This window comes from Cryptomeria japonica, chromosome 9 (genome assembly GCF_030272615.1).
Source record: "Cryptomeria japonica chromosome 9, Sugi_1.0, whole genome shotgun sequence".
Classification (NCBI taxonomy): Eukaryota; Viridiplantae; Streptophyta; class Pinopsida; order Cupressales; family Cupressaceae; genus Cryptomeria; species Cryptomeria japonica.
The window spans coordinates 97,062,583-97,083,462 of record NC_081413.1 but is presented as its reverse complement, the minus strand read 5'-3'; the positions used below and the strand labels follow the sequence as shown (position 1 = coordinate 97,083,462).

At 35.7% G+C, this 20,880-nt stretch overlaps 1 protein-coding gene across 1 annotated transcript; it reads right to left on the bottom strand.

Annotated features, from left to right (window-relative positions):
- Nucleotides 1–626: 626 nt before the first annotated feature.
- LOC131077919 (uncharacterized) lies at nt 627–1,004 on the bottom strand. Its single transcript, XM_058015506.1, has one exon. The coding sequence runs from the start codon at nt 1,002–1,004 to the stop codon at nt 627–629; it is 378 nt and encodes a 125-aa protein (XP_057871489.1).
- Between the last annotated feature and the right edge of the window lie 19,876 nt (nt 1,005–20,880).

The following is a 20,880-nucleotide window of genomic DNA, read 5'->3' as shown; positions in this document are numbered from 1 at the left end:
TGATGCTACCGATTGGACAATCTCTTGAAGGTATTTTCAATACTATCACCCCTTGATAATTATCAGAAAGTAGAGATTTAGGAGATGTAGGTTGCAATAATCAACGATACACAAATTCATTCCCTTAGATTATAAGTTAAATCCATAATACCCATTGTATATTCTTACATGTGCATGTGAAATCAATATGCCAGATTCTGAAAACAACTTTAGCCATTTGTTTTTTCTACTTCCAACATATATAAAGAATTATGATTTGAATTGTGATAGAAAGTCTGTAATTAAAATAATAAATTTTTTTATCTTACAACCATCAATAAAAAAATGTTTGGCCTGCAAAACCCAACCACCAGGGCACCAGCCCCAAACCTTTTCACACCCTGAGTGCTCGTCCTCCATCCATCCATCTCACCCCAAAAAAAGAAATTCGTTCAATCCAATCTGACAGAACAACCTTAAAAGTTTCTTCAATTCTGAATTGCCATGTACAAAAGAATAAAAAATACAATAACCCACATATTCCATGACCTTCAATTACATAAAATACATCCTTAAAAGCATTCAGATCAAACCCAAAGAAAACCCATGGCTAAAATTCAGAAGGCTTGCTATAGAAAATCTATCATTCAGTGACATGCGCGAACAAAAGCTTGGTGGTCTTCCCTCGATCCATCATCGAAATTAAGAGCATAACTTGAAGGGTCATAACGAAATACCCCTGCTTTCATATCTGTACCATTATCACCATTATTGCTCCTGTTCTTCAACCTGCGCACAAGATTCCTCAATTTCTGCCCACTATTCCCTGCCTTGTGTACAACAGATCCTGACCATTCTCGAGCCTTCTTCATACTCTTTGACAATCCTTGGCGCCACCAATTTTCATGGCCATTATTAACAGATCTGTAACCAAAACAACACCCAAAACACCCAAACTCAGAGGAAAAAGCCGCCTCCTCCTCTTCTATGGGCTTCAAAAGTCGGGCGCCTTCAATACTGACCATTTTTTTTTGACTAATCAAAATAATGGGGTAGTCAGAGATATGGTTTATTTTCAGGACAACCCAGAGAAAAACAAATAATAAATTTCAGAGGAAAGATGAATCGATATTCAGACGTACCTAAAGAAAAAAATCTACAGAAGAAGAATAAGAAAAATGTTTGTTTGAAGGAGAATTAGGTGTTGTGGAAGTATATAAGATCATGACCAAATTATAATACACAAAAACTCGTTAGATACGCAAACGGGCGGATAGAACCAGGAATTTGATAATGAAAAACGGAAGGCAGGTACGTGACAGAGAGGAAAGTGCTGGAAAATTCCCGAGACGCGGTTCACACGCAGCCGCCCACATAGTATTGACACGGTTGAACAAGTCAAACGCATCCTCCACAGACAATGTGCATTCTTTTTGCAACCGTAAAATGGTGGAATGACAGCTGAATTTTTGTTTTTTACGTTTGTCTTAGTGAACTGTTTTCCTAGGAGAACCCAGGTATGTTTAGGGTTACGGTTTGTCGATGGTTCTTAAGATGGAAAAGGTCTCTGTTTTGATCAAGATTGAATTGGCAATTTTGTTTACAAAGTCTTTTCTGAAATTGCAAGAGATCTAGGACAGTTGTGTCCACCACAACGGTATTGTAGCTTATGATTGTATTTTATTTTCAATTAAAAAGATTATATATTTACATTAAGAGTAAAAAGTATATAATTAAATTTTCTAAATTGTGGGTGGTATGAGATCATGTTTAAAGACAAATCAATCATATTGAGAAGAATTTAAATATGTGGTGTCTTCTAAAAATAAATTACATAATAATGACATAATTCTATAATAGAAACAATATCAATTCACTAGTTATGTTGATAGACATAACTTCATAATGACACTACTATTCTTATTTTGAAAGAAAAACTGAAAGAAAAACTAAAAGGATATTACTATTGTTTTCTTCCTTATTCAATTAGAAATGACAACTTCTCTTTCACTATAAAGTCTGTGGTTTAAATGAGAAAAGAAAAATAAATCTTTCCTTTCACTTAGACTGCTCTTGAATGGTTAACTTTTTTTTTTTTTTTTTTTGACTTTTATTGTTTTCCTAATTGTTTAGAACATGGATTTTTTATTTTATTCTTATGGGATTTGTTGTGTGCTTGTGCACATGATCCTTATTTTGATTTTTTAAGAAAAAGAGCAAATGGTTTGCGCTAGATAAAAATTAGTTTCTCTACTTTAATTTTATTCCTAAAACTTGATATCTTTTGGCATATTTTTACATAGATTTTTAAAATTATAGGTATGCTAGTTTAATTGTAAAGGAAACACGTGACCCAAAAAATCAATAATTTTTTTAAAAAAATGAGTGATTTGTTTGTCTTCATCCTTAGACTTTCTCTTACAAAAATAATCATCAAAGTCCCAAGAGAAGTGGGGATGCGGTTTCAAACAAATCACACACAACACCCCAGAGGAAGGATACCAACCTCATTTATTGAAAAATCCACATTCTTTATTCAGTATCTTTTAGTTGTCCTTTAAATTCATTTTGCTTCTCTCTTAAATGAACTTTAGCTTGATGGTTTTGTATTTTCCCTTCCTACAAAGGCCATTTCTACCCTATAATTCTATGCACTTTCCTCAAACTAATTTAAGATAATTGATTTTTCATTTCCTTTCCCAAGGGCCATTCATATGACCTAAAATTTTAAACATGTTTGAAATGACAGTGGTCTAGCCCAATTTGATAACTTGATTTTATTTGCTCTGCCTTTGTTGAACATGTTTGTTTTCTTTGGATGTGATAATGGTGTGTTTAGAGATTTAGTGTACCTAAGGCACATTATATTTCTTTCTAAAAACCTTTACAAAGTAGCTTTATTCATAGTATTAACTGTATTTGAAGGGAAACTAGACATTACCAAGCTAGTGTATATATGATCACCCATCAAGATTTAATTCAATGGATTTAAGGTTGCTTTTCTCCCAATATACTTCCACACAAGTTAAAGAAAATCCATGAAAAATGGGCTTTTGGCTTAGTTTATTAATGAGAAAACTACCAATATTATCCAAGGATTTGTCATCCCCCCAAAAAGGATACAAATGGTAGAAGTTACACCCAAATAGGAACTATGCTAGACATCCTTCAACAAAGTTAAAATCCATGAACTAGTGGTTCAAATACAATCCTCTTGCTCCCATAAAATATGGGCCACTTCTAAGAATTAGATCTTGTCCTCTTTTAACTCAAAAAATGCACATACCTTTTTGAATAATTAAACAATCATTCTAACCTTCAATAGGGATTTCCAATGGATATTAAACTAATCATCCATGATTTTTGGTCATGGAAAAAGATCCATAAACTTTCTTATCAATAGTTTCTAAAAAAACTAAAACCTTTTTCCTAGAAGGATCACATGGCTAAAGGTAAATTTAAGCACATCATAATTAACTTTCATACAAAATAAGATATAGGGGGTTTATATTGGGATTAAGGTGTCTCAACATGTATTAATATTTGATTATTTTATTATTCATATCTTATGTGTTAATATGTTGCTATAACATTTTGTGGGAATCAATTGTGAGTTGGCTTTCTATACGTGAAGTGAGGAGCATGAAATTGTGCCACTTGTCACTTTGGAACTCATCTTGGAAGAAGAATTTTGTAAAATTCCTAGGAGGTGTACTTTGGTGACATGTGTCCTTATATCTTGAGTTTACACTTGGCAAAATTTGGAAATTGCTATGTTGATACTATAGAGTCATGGGGAGTTAATGTTTGGCAGTTTATATTTATTTTTGAGTTCTTTTTAGTAGGTTCCTATGTTAGATAGTTCAAATAACTAGAAGACAATTGAGAGGGGGGGGGCGGGGGGTGGTGAATCAGTTGTCACATATTACCGGAAGCATTAGCAATTTAAACATTAATACCAAAATATCAGTTAATCCAATTAAGCAAAAACAATAATCATAAAATAAAATCCATTCACACAACACCAAGATTTGTACGTGGAAAACCCAATAAAGGGAAAAACCATGGTGGGAAGCCTACCGACAATCAGATAATACTTCTGTAGTAAGTATGTGAATTGCAATGAAGGGGCCTACACTTGCAAGAAGGCCACCAACCTAGAGCACATTACGCATCACAAAAGGAGTCTCACTGAATACATACAAATCTAGACTACAATCTGGAGAAGTGTTGAACTGCAAAAGCTCGCATCTCCTATGCCAGAATACAGTTCCGGTTTAAGCTCAATACTGGAGGACTAAATCCTCATACACTCAATTCGATCTCCAATGATCGACCAATTCCTCTGCCTTAATGGTATTACATTATTCGCACATTACAATCCTTGACCATGACCTCTTATAGTAACCATGATGATCTACAATGAGATCTGTTGGCCTGATGATGATTGTAATGAATAACTTCATATGTTGTCATTGATGAAACACATACACACACACATATTATCACATTTTCTACCGGTGTGACTTCAAAGTTATTTATATTTCAACTGGTATACTAGAAGTTTTCATTAGAGAGTATCAAACCGGTACATGGTGACAACCGGTATATACATGGAGACAACCAGTATATATATGGAATACAAGAATGACTCGACATCAACCTGAAGATCCAACAAAGATTATCAAAGGAGCATTGAAGATGAATTGGTTTTTATGTTGATATGGTTAACTCCATCTGGTATTATTGTTCCAATCAGTATTCATTGATTGTGTGATGAGTTATCACCGGTCATGATGAGTTATCCTAACCGACCAATTTTGGCGGTATTTTTGTGATGAGTTATGTTTGTTTGATCAGATACACTGCACCTAGGAAATTGTGATATGATTTCTAAGGCCGACATGAAATCTAAATGTCTATATATTGACATCACAATAAATTATTTTGTATGAGAGAAGGAGATATGATATGAGATGATTTGATGTGAAGACATAATTTTTAAGTTGCAAAGTATGTTGGTAATGAAGTTTTGAGTGCGCAGAAGAGGATCTATTCAAGCAAGTTGTGCTACTTCTAGATCACACCACCTGTTTTTTTCTAATCACTGCAATAGTCAAATCCCCTAATTGGGTAAGCTCTAACAAGCTTCATTGTACAAATTCTCTAACAAGGTGATCCATTAGTTTGGATTTAGAAATCCTCTACCGAGGTTACTCCTAACAGGGTACTACCTTTAACAGGATACAACATTTAACTAAGCTTTGGCATCTTTAACAGGATTTGCTCCTAGCAGAGCATTTTTGTAGACCTTAACCGGTCAGTTACCTATTACTGCAGATAGTTAACTTGTGAGTCTCATCTCACTATGGTTTTTCCCATTTGGGCTTTCCACATATAAACACTTGTGTCATAGTGGATGTTTTACTTATTATGGATTCTTTTATATCATTTTGGATAGCATGCATAGTTTTTAACAATCTTGTTATGTATATCTACCAGGCAGTGTTTAAAGTAGTATTGTTTTTGGTGTCAATGATTCACCCCCCTCTCAGTGATTTACAAGTCCATCAATTGGTATCAGAGCCTAACTTCTTTAAATCTTAATCGCTTGGAAGGAAACCCTAAAGCCACCATGGGCGATATGAGCTACTTTGAGATGGCTAGAGTGCTTGAAGCTACTAAAGATGAGCTTGAAAACCTAAGGGTCAGATTGAAAGCTTCTCAAGTCAAGAGTAGAGAGCTAACTGAACAACTATTAGAAATATTTGATAACAGTTCTTCAGATGAGACCAATATTGATGCTTTAGCTGAGGAAGTTAAAAAACTAAACAGTGAAAAGCTAAATCTGAGGAGAGAGCTAGAAAGCATAACTATCCGCATGAGTCAGGAACTGGAAGCTAGGAGGACAACTGAAGATCTTATCAGAGAAAGAGATCATGAGATTGCCAAGATCAAATGAGAGAATGCTACTTTGCATGAGCATTGGCATGCATAGAGATGAAAAAGAGGCCTTACAGCTAAATCTTGAATCGACATCATCTTTGAGAGAGACTCTATCAAAACATAATGAAGATCTCACTAGACAACTCACTGAAGCTAATGGGAAATTGGAAAAGTTTAACAAAATAGGGTAGGGATAGGGGTTCCACGCCCCTGTCCTGGGAGGAAAAGGGTTCCATGCCCTTGTCCAAGGGGGGATAGTGGCTCCACGCCCCTGTCCTACCCCTTTCTCCAGGGTAGAGTGCGGACGGGGTGATGTAGAGGCCAAGAAAGAAGCTTTTCTGAGGGCTGAGCACTCTCTGGGATTCGATCTCGCATGTGTGAGGATCCTAATGTAGTCAAAAATTTCTAGGGTCGCAATTCACCCAACCCACTCTTCATGCTTTTCTCCTAGTCATGCTTGGCAGTGAAGAAAGCAATTATTACACTACATTTATCCCCCACTTTAGCGGGAGTATAAGCATACGGCAATACTACCGGTATAGTACAAGGAAACAAGATTGAAATAATTTCACCATGTAAAGGAGGAAAGATGCGCCAAGCCTCCAATGGACTTAGGATCTTACGACTTTGATTGACAAAGTAAAAGGGAAGATCAAGAAGTGGAGAACCATGACTGCAAGTAGCAAAGTTCCCTTCACTATGAGTCATAAAAGCAAAGGTACCAAAGATTACAAAGAAAAACAAAGTTCACTAAATAATTCTAAGCATCAAAGAAGGAAAATATGAGCGAAGTGTATGCCCCCATGTTAAAGAGATCACATGTGCCTTATTGGGAGTGATTGCTTTAAGGTAGGATACACCTAAGAGAAAGAGAAGGGAGCACATTATCACAATGAATTAGCCCCTAATTGAGGAATAAACCCAAGGATAATGAACACAAACATGAGGTAGTGTCGCTTTCCTCAAGGTTAGTATGCTGTATGATAAATCATGTATATCATGTATGTGTATGCACATAATAATTGTCATTCCCCAGAGAAGGACACTACCTTAAAAGAAAGGGAAGAGAGGATGTCTTTTAAGTCAACATGAAAGAGACTAAGAAAAGATCTCAATGCTTTGAACTGTCCCCAAGTGGACATTAAGGGAACATTAGAAGAACATGGATCCATATAGAAGAATGGTCACAAAAGAGAAAGAGAGGAGAGAGAGAAAAATCTGCAGTGCTAATATTGCTAATCTAGCACAACATCTGCCTCCCAATCTTGCCGATCACTATTTTGGGATGACAAGCAACATAATAGAGGAGCGACATCAAGCACAACAGATGGAGCTATCACAAGATCCAAAAAGGGACTATGCTCATGTTGTAAGTCACTTTGTTTGATTCTAGGAGCTAGGATTAGGGTTTGTGAAAAATCATCTAATAAATGCTTGTCCACATCAACATACCCATACTCACTATCAGAAGCATTAAGATTTGTATTGCCATTATGAATAACATTTCCACCCATTTCCTCATCAAAGTTTAGAGAAAGAGGAGCAAGAACACAAATAGGAGTAAAACCATCACATGTTTTGCGCAACTTATGATTTGGAGATGTAGGTTGAACATATTGCTTAGGAGAAAAGGGAATCATGTCAACTGTTAGAGTTTGAGGAGATTGAGTATTTTGAGGGATAACTTCACGAGCTCAAACACGACATCTTCCTTGGTGTTCTCTCGCACAACTATTCCATTGAGTCTTAGTGGTAGGCTGAGAAGGAGGAGGAACACTTGAAAAAGTAGGGATGTTTCTCTCCTTGATAGTGGAAGGTTTTGGTTGAGGTCTTTTTGGTTGAACAATAGGAGAAGCATGCCTCTTCTCTCGATAAGAGGAATGAGATGTAACAACGCCATAGAAAGGAGGAATATTAGGTGTAGGAAGGATACCAGGTCTATCATGAGGAGGAGGTATAGGTCTAACCTTAGGAAGAATATTGTTGTTATCCTTAAGAGAAGGTAAAGTCACATCCATAGGTATAGGTGGACAATCTTCCTTAGGAGGGAGATTAGTTCTATATATGAGGGGAAGAACCTTATCTTGAAGAATAATAGGAATACCAAGTGTTGGGAATCTAGGTTGACTTAAGGATAAAATCACATCATTCTTCCATTTTTGATAAGATTGAAAAAGAGAATTGCTCCTTGATGGAAGAGATTGAAAATTTTTAGGCCAAAAGAGATCAATAGGAACACTGGGGCTTCTTTCGGATGGATGAAATAAGCTATGGTTCATGGTTATGATTTCTTTAGTGTGAGGAAATTTGAGACACTTGTGGATTGGAGAGAAATAACCTTCATGGAAGATAGCCAAGGATATCCCAACTTCACACGAAATTGCTCGAAAGAGGGTATGATAACAAAGTCAACATCCATGGATTTAGTATGAACTTCAACATGAAGGGTGATAGAGCCAATGGTAGGACAAGAGAAGCCATCAAATAAATTCACAACCACATTAGAAGCATCATATATTGGTTTATGCAATCGTAAAGTGAAAAGATACTCTTTAGGAATGACATTAACCATGCAAGAAGGATCAATAAGGGTACCACGACAAGGGATATCCTTAACCTTCACAACTATGTATAAAGGGCCATCGGGTGCTCTAATGGTCTCGCTAGGGTGTAATACAAGGATTCTTAGGCATATCCTGTGTTTCTACCATATTGACCAAGTTTGGAGCCATATAAGTGAATTCTTCAGAAGAGAGAGATTTAGGCACAATCTCAATAACGTTAGAGGTAAGAGAAGGGTATGTGCACCAAGTTGTGGTACCAAAAGGGGGTCTTAAGATGTCACTTTTTTTTCTTCTGAAATCAGCAAAATCTGAACTTCAATGACAAATTGAAGATAGTTACACTCCAAACTTGAAGATGCAACAAGAACAAGAGTCAAAGTGCTTCGAGTCTACTTTCATTGAAAACTAATCAAAAATCAATTTTTTTTTTTAAATTGTGTAGAATGGAGTCTAGTTTCTAAAAATGTAAGTTTTTTCAAAATCTGATGAACGTGTAAAAATCTATACCCAAAATAGTGCATGTTGGTTTTTGACAAAAAATGGACACACTGACAAAATAAATTATAGATGAAAGACTTAACGAAATCAAAATTTAAAATAAAATACATAGTTGGATAGCTAAGAGGGAGCTAAAGTTTACCATGGTATTTTTTTTAACTTCATTGAAACACGTGCAAACCTGACGGAGAGCATGACCAAAAATATGTCAAAATTTTCAATGTTCTGATAAAAACACGTCTCTAGCCTGAAATGGTCATCCAAACCTTTGTGTTGGATGCCCAAGGCAAATCCAACCCATAGGTTTGGTGTTTCCCAAAGCAGGCCATTTAGCGCGCGTCAAATATGACGCTCGCCCTATTTGGCATGCGCCAAATGTGATGAATGGATTTTTCCATTTGGCGTGCACCAAATAGGGAGAGTGCCAAATGTGTACATAGAAACCCCCATCTCACCTCTCCCTTCTTTATCTCCCTTCCCTCGTAGTTCTATCTTTCTCTATGAACTAGATCTCATATTCTCTCTCTCTCCCCTTACCTCTTTTCGGGCTCTTCATTCTTATAGATACATACTCTTCTTTGTCCCTCCCCTCTCTAGCTCTCACAATTCCCTTATTCTCCTATCCCTCAAGCTATCTCCCCCTTCATCCTTACACCCATCTAATTCCCTCTCTCACCTCTTTCCCTTAGTTTCTTCCTCACTCCCTCCTCTCTCTAGGTCCTAAGGGGTCATAGGACACCATATGACCCCTTAGGACACAATATGACCCCTAATGACACCTAAGGGATCATATGGTGTCCTAAGGGGTCATAGGACACCATATGACCTCTTAGGTTACCATAGGACCCATAATGACACCATATTCTATCCTAAGTTTCATAGGACACCATATGACCCCTTAGGACACCATACAACCCATAATGACACCATATGGTGTCTTCATGGGTCATAGGCAGGACACCATATGACCCCTTAGGTGTTGTTAGGGGTCATATTGTGTCCTAAGGGGTTATATGGTGTCCTATGACCCCTTAGGACACCATATGACCCCTTAATACACCATATGGTATCAGTATGGTTCTTATGGTGTCCTATGACCCCTTAGAACACCATATGAGGCCCTAGTACACCATATGGGGTCAGTATGGTCTCATGGTGTGCGATTATCCCTTAGGACACCATATGACCTCTTAGGACACCATACGACCCATAATGACAACATAAGGTGTCCTAAGGGGTCATATGGTGTCTTAAGGGGTCATAACACACCATATGACCCATTAAGACACAATAGGATCCCTAATGACACCTAAGGGGTCATATGGTGTCCTATGACCCCATAGGATACCATATGACCCCTTAGGACACCATATGACCCATAAAGACACCATATTGTGTCCTAAGGGGTCATATGGTGTCCTAAGCAGTCATAGGACACCAATGACCCCTTATGACACCATACAACTCATAACGACACCATATTGTATCCTAAGGGGTCATATGGTGTCTTAAGGGGTCATAGGACACTAGATGACCCCTTAGGACACCATGTGACCCCTTAGAACACCATATAGTGTTGTTATGGGCCATATGGTGTCCTAAGGGGTCATATGGTATCCTAACGGGTCATATAGTGTCCTATGACCCCTTAGGGTACCACATAACCCCTTACGTGTCGTTAGGGTTCACATTGTGTCCTAAGGGGTCATATGGTGTCCTATGACCCCTTAGGACACCATATGGTGTCATTATGGGTCATATGGTGTCCTAAGTGGCCATTAGGTGTCTTATGATCCCATAGGACACCATATGACCCATAATGACAACATAAGGTGTCCTAAGGGGTCATATTGTGTCTTAAGGGGTCATAGCACACCATATGACCCGTTAAGACACAATATGATCCCTAACGACACCTAAGGGATCATATGGTGTCCTATGACCCCATAAGACACCATATAACCCCTTAAGACACCATACGACCCATAACAACACCATATTGTGTCCTAAGGGGTCATAGGACACCATATGACCCCCTACGACATCATGTGACCCCTTAGAATACAATATAGTGTCGTTATGGGTCATATGGTGTCCTAAGGGGTCATAGGACACCATATGACCCCTTAGGACACAATACGACCCATAACGACACCATATTGTGTCCTAAGGGGTCATATGGTGTCGTAACGGGTCATATAGTGTCCTATGACCCCTTAGGATACCATATAACCCCTTATGTGTCGTTAGAGTTCACATTGTGTCCTAAGGGGTCATATGGTGTCCTATGACCCCTTAAGACACTATATGACCCCTTAGGACACCATATGGTGTCATTATGGGTCGTATGGTGTCCTAAGGGGTCATATGGTGTCTTAAGGGGTCATAACACACCATATGACCCGTTAAGACACAATATGATCCCTAACGACACCTAAGGGATCATATGGTGTCCTATGGCTATATGACCCCTTATGACACCATACGACCCATAACGACACCATATTGTGTTCTAAGGGGTCATATGGTGTCCTAAGGGGTCATAGGACACCATATGACCCCTTAGGACACCATACGACCCATAACGACACCATATGGTGTCCTAAGGGGCCATATGGTGTCCTAAGGGGCTGTAGGATACCATATGACCCCTTACGACACCATACGACCCATAACGACACCATATGGTGTCTTAAGGGGTCATATAGTGTCCTAAGGGGTCATAGGACACCATATGACCCCTTAGGACACAATGTGAACCCTAACGACACGTAAGGGGTTATATGGTATCCTAAGGGGTCATAGGACACCATATGACCTGTTATGACACCATATGACCCCTTAGGACACCATATGACCCCTTAGGACACAATATGGTGTCTTTATGGGTCGTATGGTGTCCTAAGGGGTCATATGGTGTCCTAAGGTCTTAGGACACCATACGACCCATAAAGACACCATATTGTGTCCTAAGGGGTCATATGGTGTCCTAACAGGTCATATAATGTCCTATGACCCCTTAGGATACCATATGACCCCTTACAACACCATGTGACCCCTTAGAACACCATATAGTGTCGTTATGGGTCATATGGTGTCCTAAGGGGTCATAGGACACCATATGACCCCTTAGGACACCATGTGACCCCTTAGAACACCATATAATGTCGTTATGGGTCATATGGTGTCCTAAGGGGTCATATGGTCTCCTAACGGGTCATATAGTGTCCTATGACCCCTTAGGATACCATATAACCCCTTACGTGTTGTTAGGGTTCACATTGTGTCCTAAGGGGTCATATGGTGTCCTAAGGGGTCATAGGACACCATATGACCCCTTAGGACACCATACAACCCATAACGACCTCATATGGTTTAGCATATTGGGTTATAGGGTCTATGGTTATTTTATAGGGTCGATGTAAAGACGTAAATTGAAATCGAGCTAACTTCCAATAATAGTCAAAATACTCTTTATTCTTAAATAAACTCATAAATTAGTTAATAAATCTATTTCATTCCATTTTTCCATCCATAGCTTCATTTGATCATTCCATTTAGATCGTAATACACACGAAATTTCTATAAAAGATAAATATTCTTTATTCAATAAATCGATAAAAGTAGTATTTCGATCATACAATACTTACGCATTTCAAGTTGTCGTAAGTTCAATAACAAAATAATACAAAGTAAAGGGTGAGATGTGTCCGTTGATCTGCAACCCAAGCTGTCGCCAATGCAATCTTTAGCGTGAAGACGAGAACAAGATTCAGGCCTTTTTTTCGCCCAACCTTGAAGCTTACGCTTCCCCGGAATTCTTGGTCAATCAAGAATACCCAACCCTGCACAAATTGCTTAGCAAAAGAATTCGAAAGGCAAGATGGAATCAGGTGCGTGCCTAGATGATACATGCATTTTAAATTTTCTAATTCTATTAAGAAACAAGCATTCATTATCAATCTAGGATATGGTAGATAGGATAAAATAAAAGAATTCCATTATTTCAATGGTTAATTCAATTTGATTACTCGGCTGAGTATAATGCCATGCACAACAAAAATAGATAGTTGGAAAAGCAACTATACTCTCTATAATCCACATTCGGCACTCGTCCTGGAAGGTAACTTTCCACAAACACAAGCCTATCTAGCTTTGTTCACATAAATTCATACAGAAGACAATCTTTCGCCTTTTATTTCTAGCTTCCTATTTCTTGCAAGATAAAAATACTATGCTAAGAAGACAATCTTTTGTTTGAATAGAAATTGATAAAATAAATCTTTAATTTAAAACCAATCCTATCTGACAGGAAACAATCTTTTATGGATAATCAAATATACATATAAAGAAGACAATCTTTCCCTTCTATCTTTCAAGCAATTTAAAGACAAGATTAAAAATATTAAGAAGGTGTAACACATGTATGTACCTTACATATAAATTGAGTAAAATGAGTACACATTCTTTTATTCAATTATTAAAATGTTTAAATAGCATAATCATTAACATGCATTCCATTCTTATGGTTTAGAATTCTAAGTTTATCTCGTCTAAACTCTCTCTCTATCTTTCCAAGTGTCGTGGTTCATTTACCTCTTTTCTGAAAACATCATATTTAGTTTAAATACTAATATATGACTTAACACTCCAACTTCACTAATTTACTATAACGACAATCTAATATGATACAAGTTCGTAAAACACTTATCTATAAGGCTTTTCAAATGAGACACTCGATAACCATCATTATTTTTCTTGCAAAATTTGAAAGTCTAAGTCTTTCCTTGTGATATCAAAATAACTTCATTATTTATAAGTTGTTATCCTATTATTTCATCTTCTTCGTGGTTTAATCTCAAAGTTTCTCTCTCTATCCTCTTACTTAATTTCTAGAGGATTGGATAATCTCATTTATGAGAGTTTTACTAAGTTTATCAACAACCTTTGAGAAATTATTTCACTATTGTATCTCTATTTACATGAACGTAATTTTTGAACAATTAACAATGATCCTCTTTCGACTCTAACTCTTCCATTAGTATATTACATAGGTCTAAAACTAGATCATCCTTTAGAGAATATGTAAAGCAATCTATATGCAATTCCTACTACTTTTTAACATCTTCCATGCATGTTCTTAGTTATTTTATCATATATACCTCATCATACATTTCTCCATAAGACTATTCAAAAGCGAGTTCAAACAATTTTGTTCTAATCATGGCTTGAATCAATCAAACTTCATTCTAATAAACATTATATAACTTCATGACTCACTTACTATCCTTGCATAATGACCAAAGAATTAAGGTAGATCCTACCTCCTTATGCTCTTGTTACTGGCTTGAGGTGATGGATTTGCTTCCCTCTTCACATTTGCCTTCTTTCTTTCAAGATGGTACACAACCTCTTTGACGCTCTCCATCTGTCGATTCTTCTATTAACTCTATCCTTCCTTTCTATCTTTTATTTCTAAACTTTACTCTGAAATTCGACTCTAAATCTGAGATGATCATGGTCGATCTTTTATGACTCGATTGAAAACAAATCTAAATCTCACTACTTTTCTCTTCTTCATTCCATTCTCTAATCCTCGGTTGCATCTCCTTATTTTTCCTCTTCCATCTCCTCTCTCCAACTATTCTCACCTTCCCTTCAAGAAATTATCGCTCTTCTAATCTCCACGATATTATCCAACTATTCTTCCTCTCTATCAAACTATTCTTCTTCTCTATCAAACTATTCTTCCTCTATCAAACTATTCTTACTCTCTATCAATCTATTCTTACTCTATCAAACTATTCTTACTCTCCCTTCAAGAAATTATCACTCTTCTGATCTTGTGTGAGAAAGAATGAATGAATGAGTGTATGCATACGTCTATTTATTCTAATCTTGGCTATGTTTGCTGCTATCCTCTGGGTCTTATTTATTGTTTCATTATTTCTATTGTCATGTGGTTGTAACTATATTCTCCACGTAGTCTTATGGATTAAATACCATCCTTGTTTTGTGGCAAGTTCGAGTATTGTTTAAAGCTTCCAACCATTTTAGTTGGAGCTTGATTGCTGCATGGAATCTATTGACTACCGCAGAGTGATGTTGCATGCCAAGTCGTGGGAGTGTTTTACACGTTGTTTATGTAGTAAATGGGAGTAGTGGTAGTTGGTAATATCTCCTTAAGCTACGTCTACCTTAACATCTTACCTTATTGCCTCCCACCGCATTTGACCTGCGTTAAAGGCTTTAACAACATCTACCGTGGGTGGAGGAAGACTGTTACAAACCTATCAAAGCGGCTACCGTGGGTGGAGGAGTTTGTTTATACACCGACCAAGGTGGCTCTTCCATTTGCTTTAAACGGTCGACCACCTTTTTCAACCCGCCACCCTATATTATTATGTTTAATATTATATTTATAATATGGTATGTTTTATAAGTTATTTATAATGACTTTTCATTAATATTAAACATTAGACTTTGTTTTTAAATAAATTCTTTGATATATATCGGATTTTCATTTCCTAATTTAAATTTCATAAATACATATTCAATATTTACAAAATAGATGATCAAATTATTATTAGACAAATTTTGAATGGTCATGATCATAAAATAAGAAGATAATTACTTAAGCATAATTAAATATTCAATATATAAATATAAATATATATATATATATATATATATATATATATATATATATATATATATATATATATATATATATATATATATATATATATATATATATATATATATATATATATATATATATATATATATATATATATATATATATATATTATGGATTATTATAAAATAGTTTAATTCCTCAAACCTATATTTGATAATTACACTCTTATCTATAAGTGTGTGATCGAATTATCATTAGAATTCATATACACATAATGCGTATATATTTTTGATCTCAAATAATTATGTATATGTATAAACAGAAGTCTTGACGAAATCAAATTTCACTATAATTGGATATTGATATATGTATATGATTGAATAAATTTCTCATATATATATATTAGACTATTATTCAATTTACAAAATTTAAACTCGTAAGTACTCTTTTCATACATTTACATATCTGAACAAGAAGGACATAAAAACCTAGGGTCGATATTCATTTTCAAATCATCTACACATTTTATCTCTTTTAACCATAAAACATACTATTTCACAATTACTCAGACAACTTATATTTATTTCAAACACTACTCACATCATGCAATTAATGCACATATATAAACATTTAAATCAATCTACCTCTTATTCCAAATTCATCATTTCAATTTGAACAAATACTCAAATAAGGTCATTTAAATCATCCACACTTTCAAGATGCATATTATAAATCCTAATGTGGTGTGTGAAAGATTCCATCTATCCTAATGAAATACAGGAGCTAAGACAACTCTACCTAAACCATGTTCTCGCCTTCATCATTGTTCACCTGTTCCTGCATTCACTTTGCACTCAATCACTCATTAGCAATGACGATCCCAATTTATAATAAAAATTATTACTGATCATTCAATTGTATATAAATCATATCAGTACATTTGATATCCTTTCTTATTTTATTAACAATTCTATTTCATTTCAATTTCATGTGAAAAATAAACATTATTTTCCTAATTAAATAATTATGGAAAAATAGGGTTCGTGACAGTCGAGGATTTAGCATATCTGGTCATATGATCTAGGGTATTTTTTACAGGTTTGAAATGGTTTAATTTTTATGGTTGTGGTTATCAAACTATAGGGTATAGAGTATAGATTATAGGGTATAGAGTAGAAATTTATCAAAGGTTAAAAAATTTCAATGGAAGTCATTTGGCTAGCGCCATATTTGGCGCTAGCCAAATGAGTTGCACTAAAAAATGGTTATATGGGACCCTTGACCCGCGATCCAATCCCACATTCTCTCATAAGGCGCGCACACTATAGGGCGCGCGCCCTATAGGCTTGGTGTGCCAAGCCTATGAGCATTTTTCATTTTTTTTGAAGTGTGGCACCTTTTTGGTACCACAACTTCGTGCATATACCCAGAAGGTAATGGATGAGTGAAAATATTAAGATTTTGATTAGGAGGAGATACTGATTTATTCCCTTTATCATTCACACCTACCATCAATGTAGTATTACTATCAATCAAGTCTTGAATCTTATTTTTCAACGCGAAACATTTCTCAGTATCATGACCAGGCTGATGATGAAATTGACAAAAGGAATTGTTATCAAAATAAGGGGATGCAAGTTTAGAAGGATCAATTTGTTTTATTGGAGGAAGTTTGATAACATTTCTGTGCGACAACTAAGACATAATACTATGTAAAGATTCATTCAAAGAAGTAAAATGTCTTTCTCTTTGGAAAAAAATAGAAATAGAAGGCACACTTGCTGTAGCATTCACATTGTGAATGTTGATTGTATCATTTAACTTGATGAAGCTTTTTGTTGGTTTTAACTTCGCAAATGGTTGTTAAACACTCCCCCCTTATCAATCGGAGCCATAGGAGTAGATTGCTCCATTTGACTCACAACCAACTGATAATTGTGGAGTGTTGCACACAACTGTGGGAAGGGAGTAAACTCAGACAAAAGAAGATTTTCCCTGATATCTTTTTGTTAATTAGAAATGAAAATTCTTTGAATATAATTATCAGGTACATGAAAATAAATTTGAGCACACAAATTGTTATATCTACCAATGAAATCAGTCACTTTTTCTTTAACACCTTGGTTACAATGCATTAAATCAGTCAAAGCGATTTTAGGACGAATGTTGTTTTGAAATTGTTGGATGAAAGCATTTGCCAATTGTTGAAAAGAAGTGATCTAGAATAAGAAGGCAAAGAGAAATACCATTGAAAAGCCTTATCTCTTAGTGCGCTTGTAAACTATTTTTCAAGCAATTGTTGATCATAAGCAAAATCAGTACACAAGGTTTGAAATGTTTTGACATGCGTAAGAGGATCACCTTTTTCATTATAGATTTCCAATTGAGGGATCTCAACGTGTTTAGGTGGCACGACTTTAACAATATCAAGAGAAAGTAGGCTCACAACTTCAAAGGTGGGCACACTAAACTTTGATTGACTCATAGAAGCAATTTGTTGTTGTAAGGAAGACACGGTTTGGGCAAGATTGTTAATTGTCATTTCGGTAGAAGAATGGATGTTAGACATAGTTGATTGAGAAGGTGGTGTGATATTATTGAAAGAAGGCATGGACTGAGAATAAGGTAGTGGGACATTATGATAAGTAGGTATAGGTGATGATTGGGTAGGAAAAGGGACACTTAAAGGAGGAATAAAGTAGTTGAAGGAATTGCCCCATTGTGTCACACTAATTGGTTGAGGAATAATAAAACACGAGCATGGAAGACATAGGTAAAGATGGAGAATTAAATGAAGAAGAGGGATTGCCCCCATGACCAATGGTTGTAGGAATGACATTTTGAGTTGAAGTAGCCATGATGTTGGAGGTAAAAGTAGGAATACTAGCCGTAAGAGCAGTCAAAGGAATTGAAGGATTGACTTGTGTTGAAGGTTGGGAATAAGCTAGGGTTTCGGCACAACTCTTGATAGGAATGACATTACAATCAACAATATTTGCAATGCCATACAATATATCAATTCCATTCTTATCACTTTGAATCATGCACTTAAGGCCTTCAATTAATGGGATAGCTTCACTATTAGGGTATTCTTGGGATATCCATTGTTGAAAGTTATCAAATTGATTGTCCAATGTGGAAAGTTGATCTATAGAAGCCCTATCTAAAGCTTCTTCTTCATCATGGGATTCATCAATGGGGTGAATAGGGACATGATTAGGATGGGAAAAATTAGCATGATCCTCATTAAAGAAGTCACCCAAATTAGGCTCCATCTCCTCGGTAATTAAACGTTGGGAAGTCTTAATTCTAACGCTTCATCTAATGGGGATAGGATAGGTAGGACTAATAGTGGTAAAACTCATGCACTAGAGGGAACATTTGAATTTTGGAACAAAGCTTACAAAATTGATTAATGCAAAATTTAAGAAAATAATGGTTACACAATTTGAAATTTGTTGGGGGAAGACGATGACATATTTTCCAAAAAATGAAAAGAAATTGAAATTTTAAAATTAGGGCCAAGGGAATACCACTTAATTTTTAAATTAGGCTAGACTATAATTAACCTCTTAATTTTAAAAATTTTCTTGTAATTTGAAATGTTGAATTTTGAAGGTATTTCCGATTCTAGAGGGATAAAAAATGGACAAAATCAACCAATCTTCTGAACTTAGGCTATTAAATACAGTCATAACAGTCTCCCAAAATTTTGGGAAAAAAGTCGAGGACCGTGGCAGGAATGCATATGGTTCGACTAAGTTTTTTCAAAAATTTTCGGGATGGATATTATGATGATTTTAAAGCTAACCCCCAAAAAATTGACAAATTTATGACCTCTAGATGGGCGAAACGAAGGCACAAATGTGAAAATAGGACCCTATTAGGGTTTTGAAGAAAATGAGGAATTGAATTGCAAATTTGAAAAAGGTCAAACCTAATGGATAGGGACACCTTGATTAATGTTTAGAAATCGAAATTGGAATGGAATTTATTTGAAATTTGCACAAAACCCAATTAAATTTGAAAATTAGGGTTTTATGACCTAATCACTTAACTTTAAAATTTGAATTTTGGGAAAAAGGGGGGAAATTGAAAATTTTAATTGTAGGATTGAAGACAAATTTGAGAATAATCAGAAATTTGAAAATTAAATGGAAATCCAATTTTTGCACAAGTTCAAGATGATTTTTGAAAATTAGGGTTTTAACAAGTAATCTCTTAATTTTGTAAATTTTAATTGAAAATTGAACAAGACAATGAGGAAATTGAATTTGACAATAAAAACAATTTTCAGATCTAAGATAACTACAAATAATTTATTAAAAATTACAAGTTCAATTTTAAATTTAAAAACTAGGGTTTTTAATGATTTAACCACTAAGTTTGCAGAAATTTGAAACTTGTAAATGAAAAATATGCAATTTTGCTCAAAGGAAAACATGCAAGACATTGGGTTCACCAAAATGTAATGTGGAAAAATGGTGAGTGCTGAGATCAAGAGGAAAACTACCCTTTCCCTCAAAGAGAGATGAGAGTTTCACTATTGATTACCCTTCAAACACTTTTCACCAAATTACATTTGGAAGAGGAGAGGAGAATTAACTAGATTCAACCTTCAAAGATGAAGATTGAATTTTGAATGAAATGGGAATGATAAGTTGATCCCCTCTTCTTTATTTGAAATTTAAAATAATTGATTGAATTACGTAGTGCAAAAAGTGACAAAGAACTGATTATAACTTGATATCGGAATATGGGATGAAGTTGTGCACCTGGATTTGGTAGTAATATATCAAGACGAAGTTGCCCTGCGAATTTGAGGAAAAGTTGCCCGGATCGTGGCGGGAACGTACATGGTCCTCCGAAAAATCCGCGAAACGAAAAGAGTTTTTCTGCCTCTGCAAATGGAGCTCGAATCCAAAAGTATAGATGCGCACTTGTAACCTACACATAAAAAAGAGAGGAAAATGGGTTGGGATTGAGGTTTTGCCTTAGGTCAAACCCCAGTTTTGGAATTAATCAAGTAATGAAAGAAAGTACTTGCAAGTAGTTGTAAATGAAAGACTAAATTGTAAATCACCTCAAGGGAGGTTGTGATAGCAATTTTGATAGAAATGATTGTATTGAATCGAATGTTGGAATCAATCTCCTCTTCAATGGTTGAATCCTTGACTTGAATGCAACACCTAGCCTTGAAGGGAGACTTGAGAATGCTCAATGCTGGAAAAGAATGCTCTAAGGCTCTTGAAT

What these genes read in the sequence shown, in the direction of transcription:
- LOC131077919 (XM_058015506.1), bottom strand. Translation starts at nt 1,004, where the DNA reads ATGGTCAGTATTGAAGGCGCCCGACTTTTGAAGCCCATAGAAGAGGAG.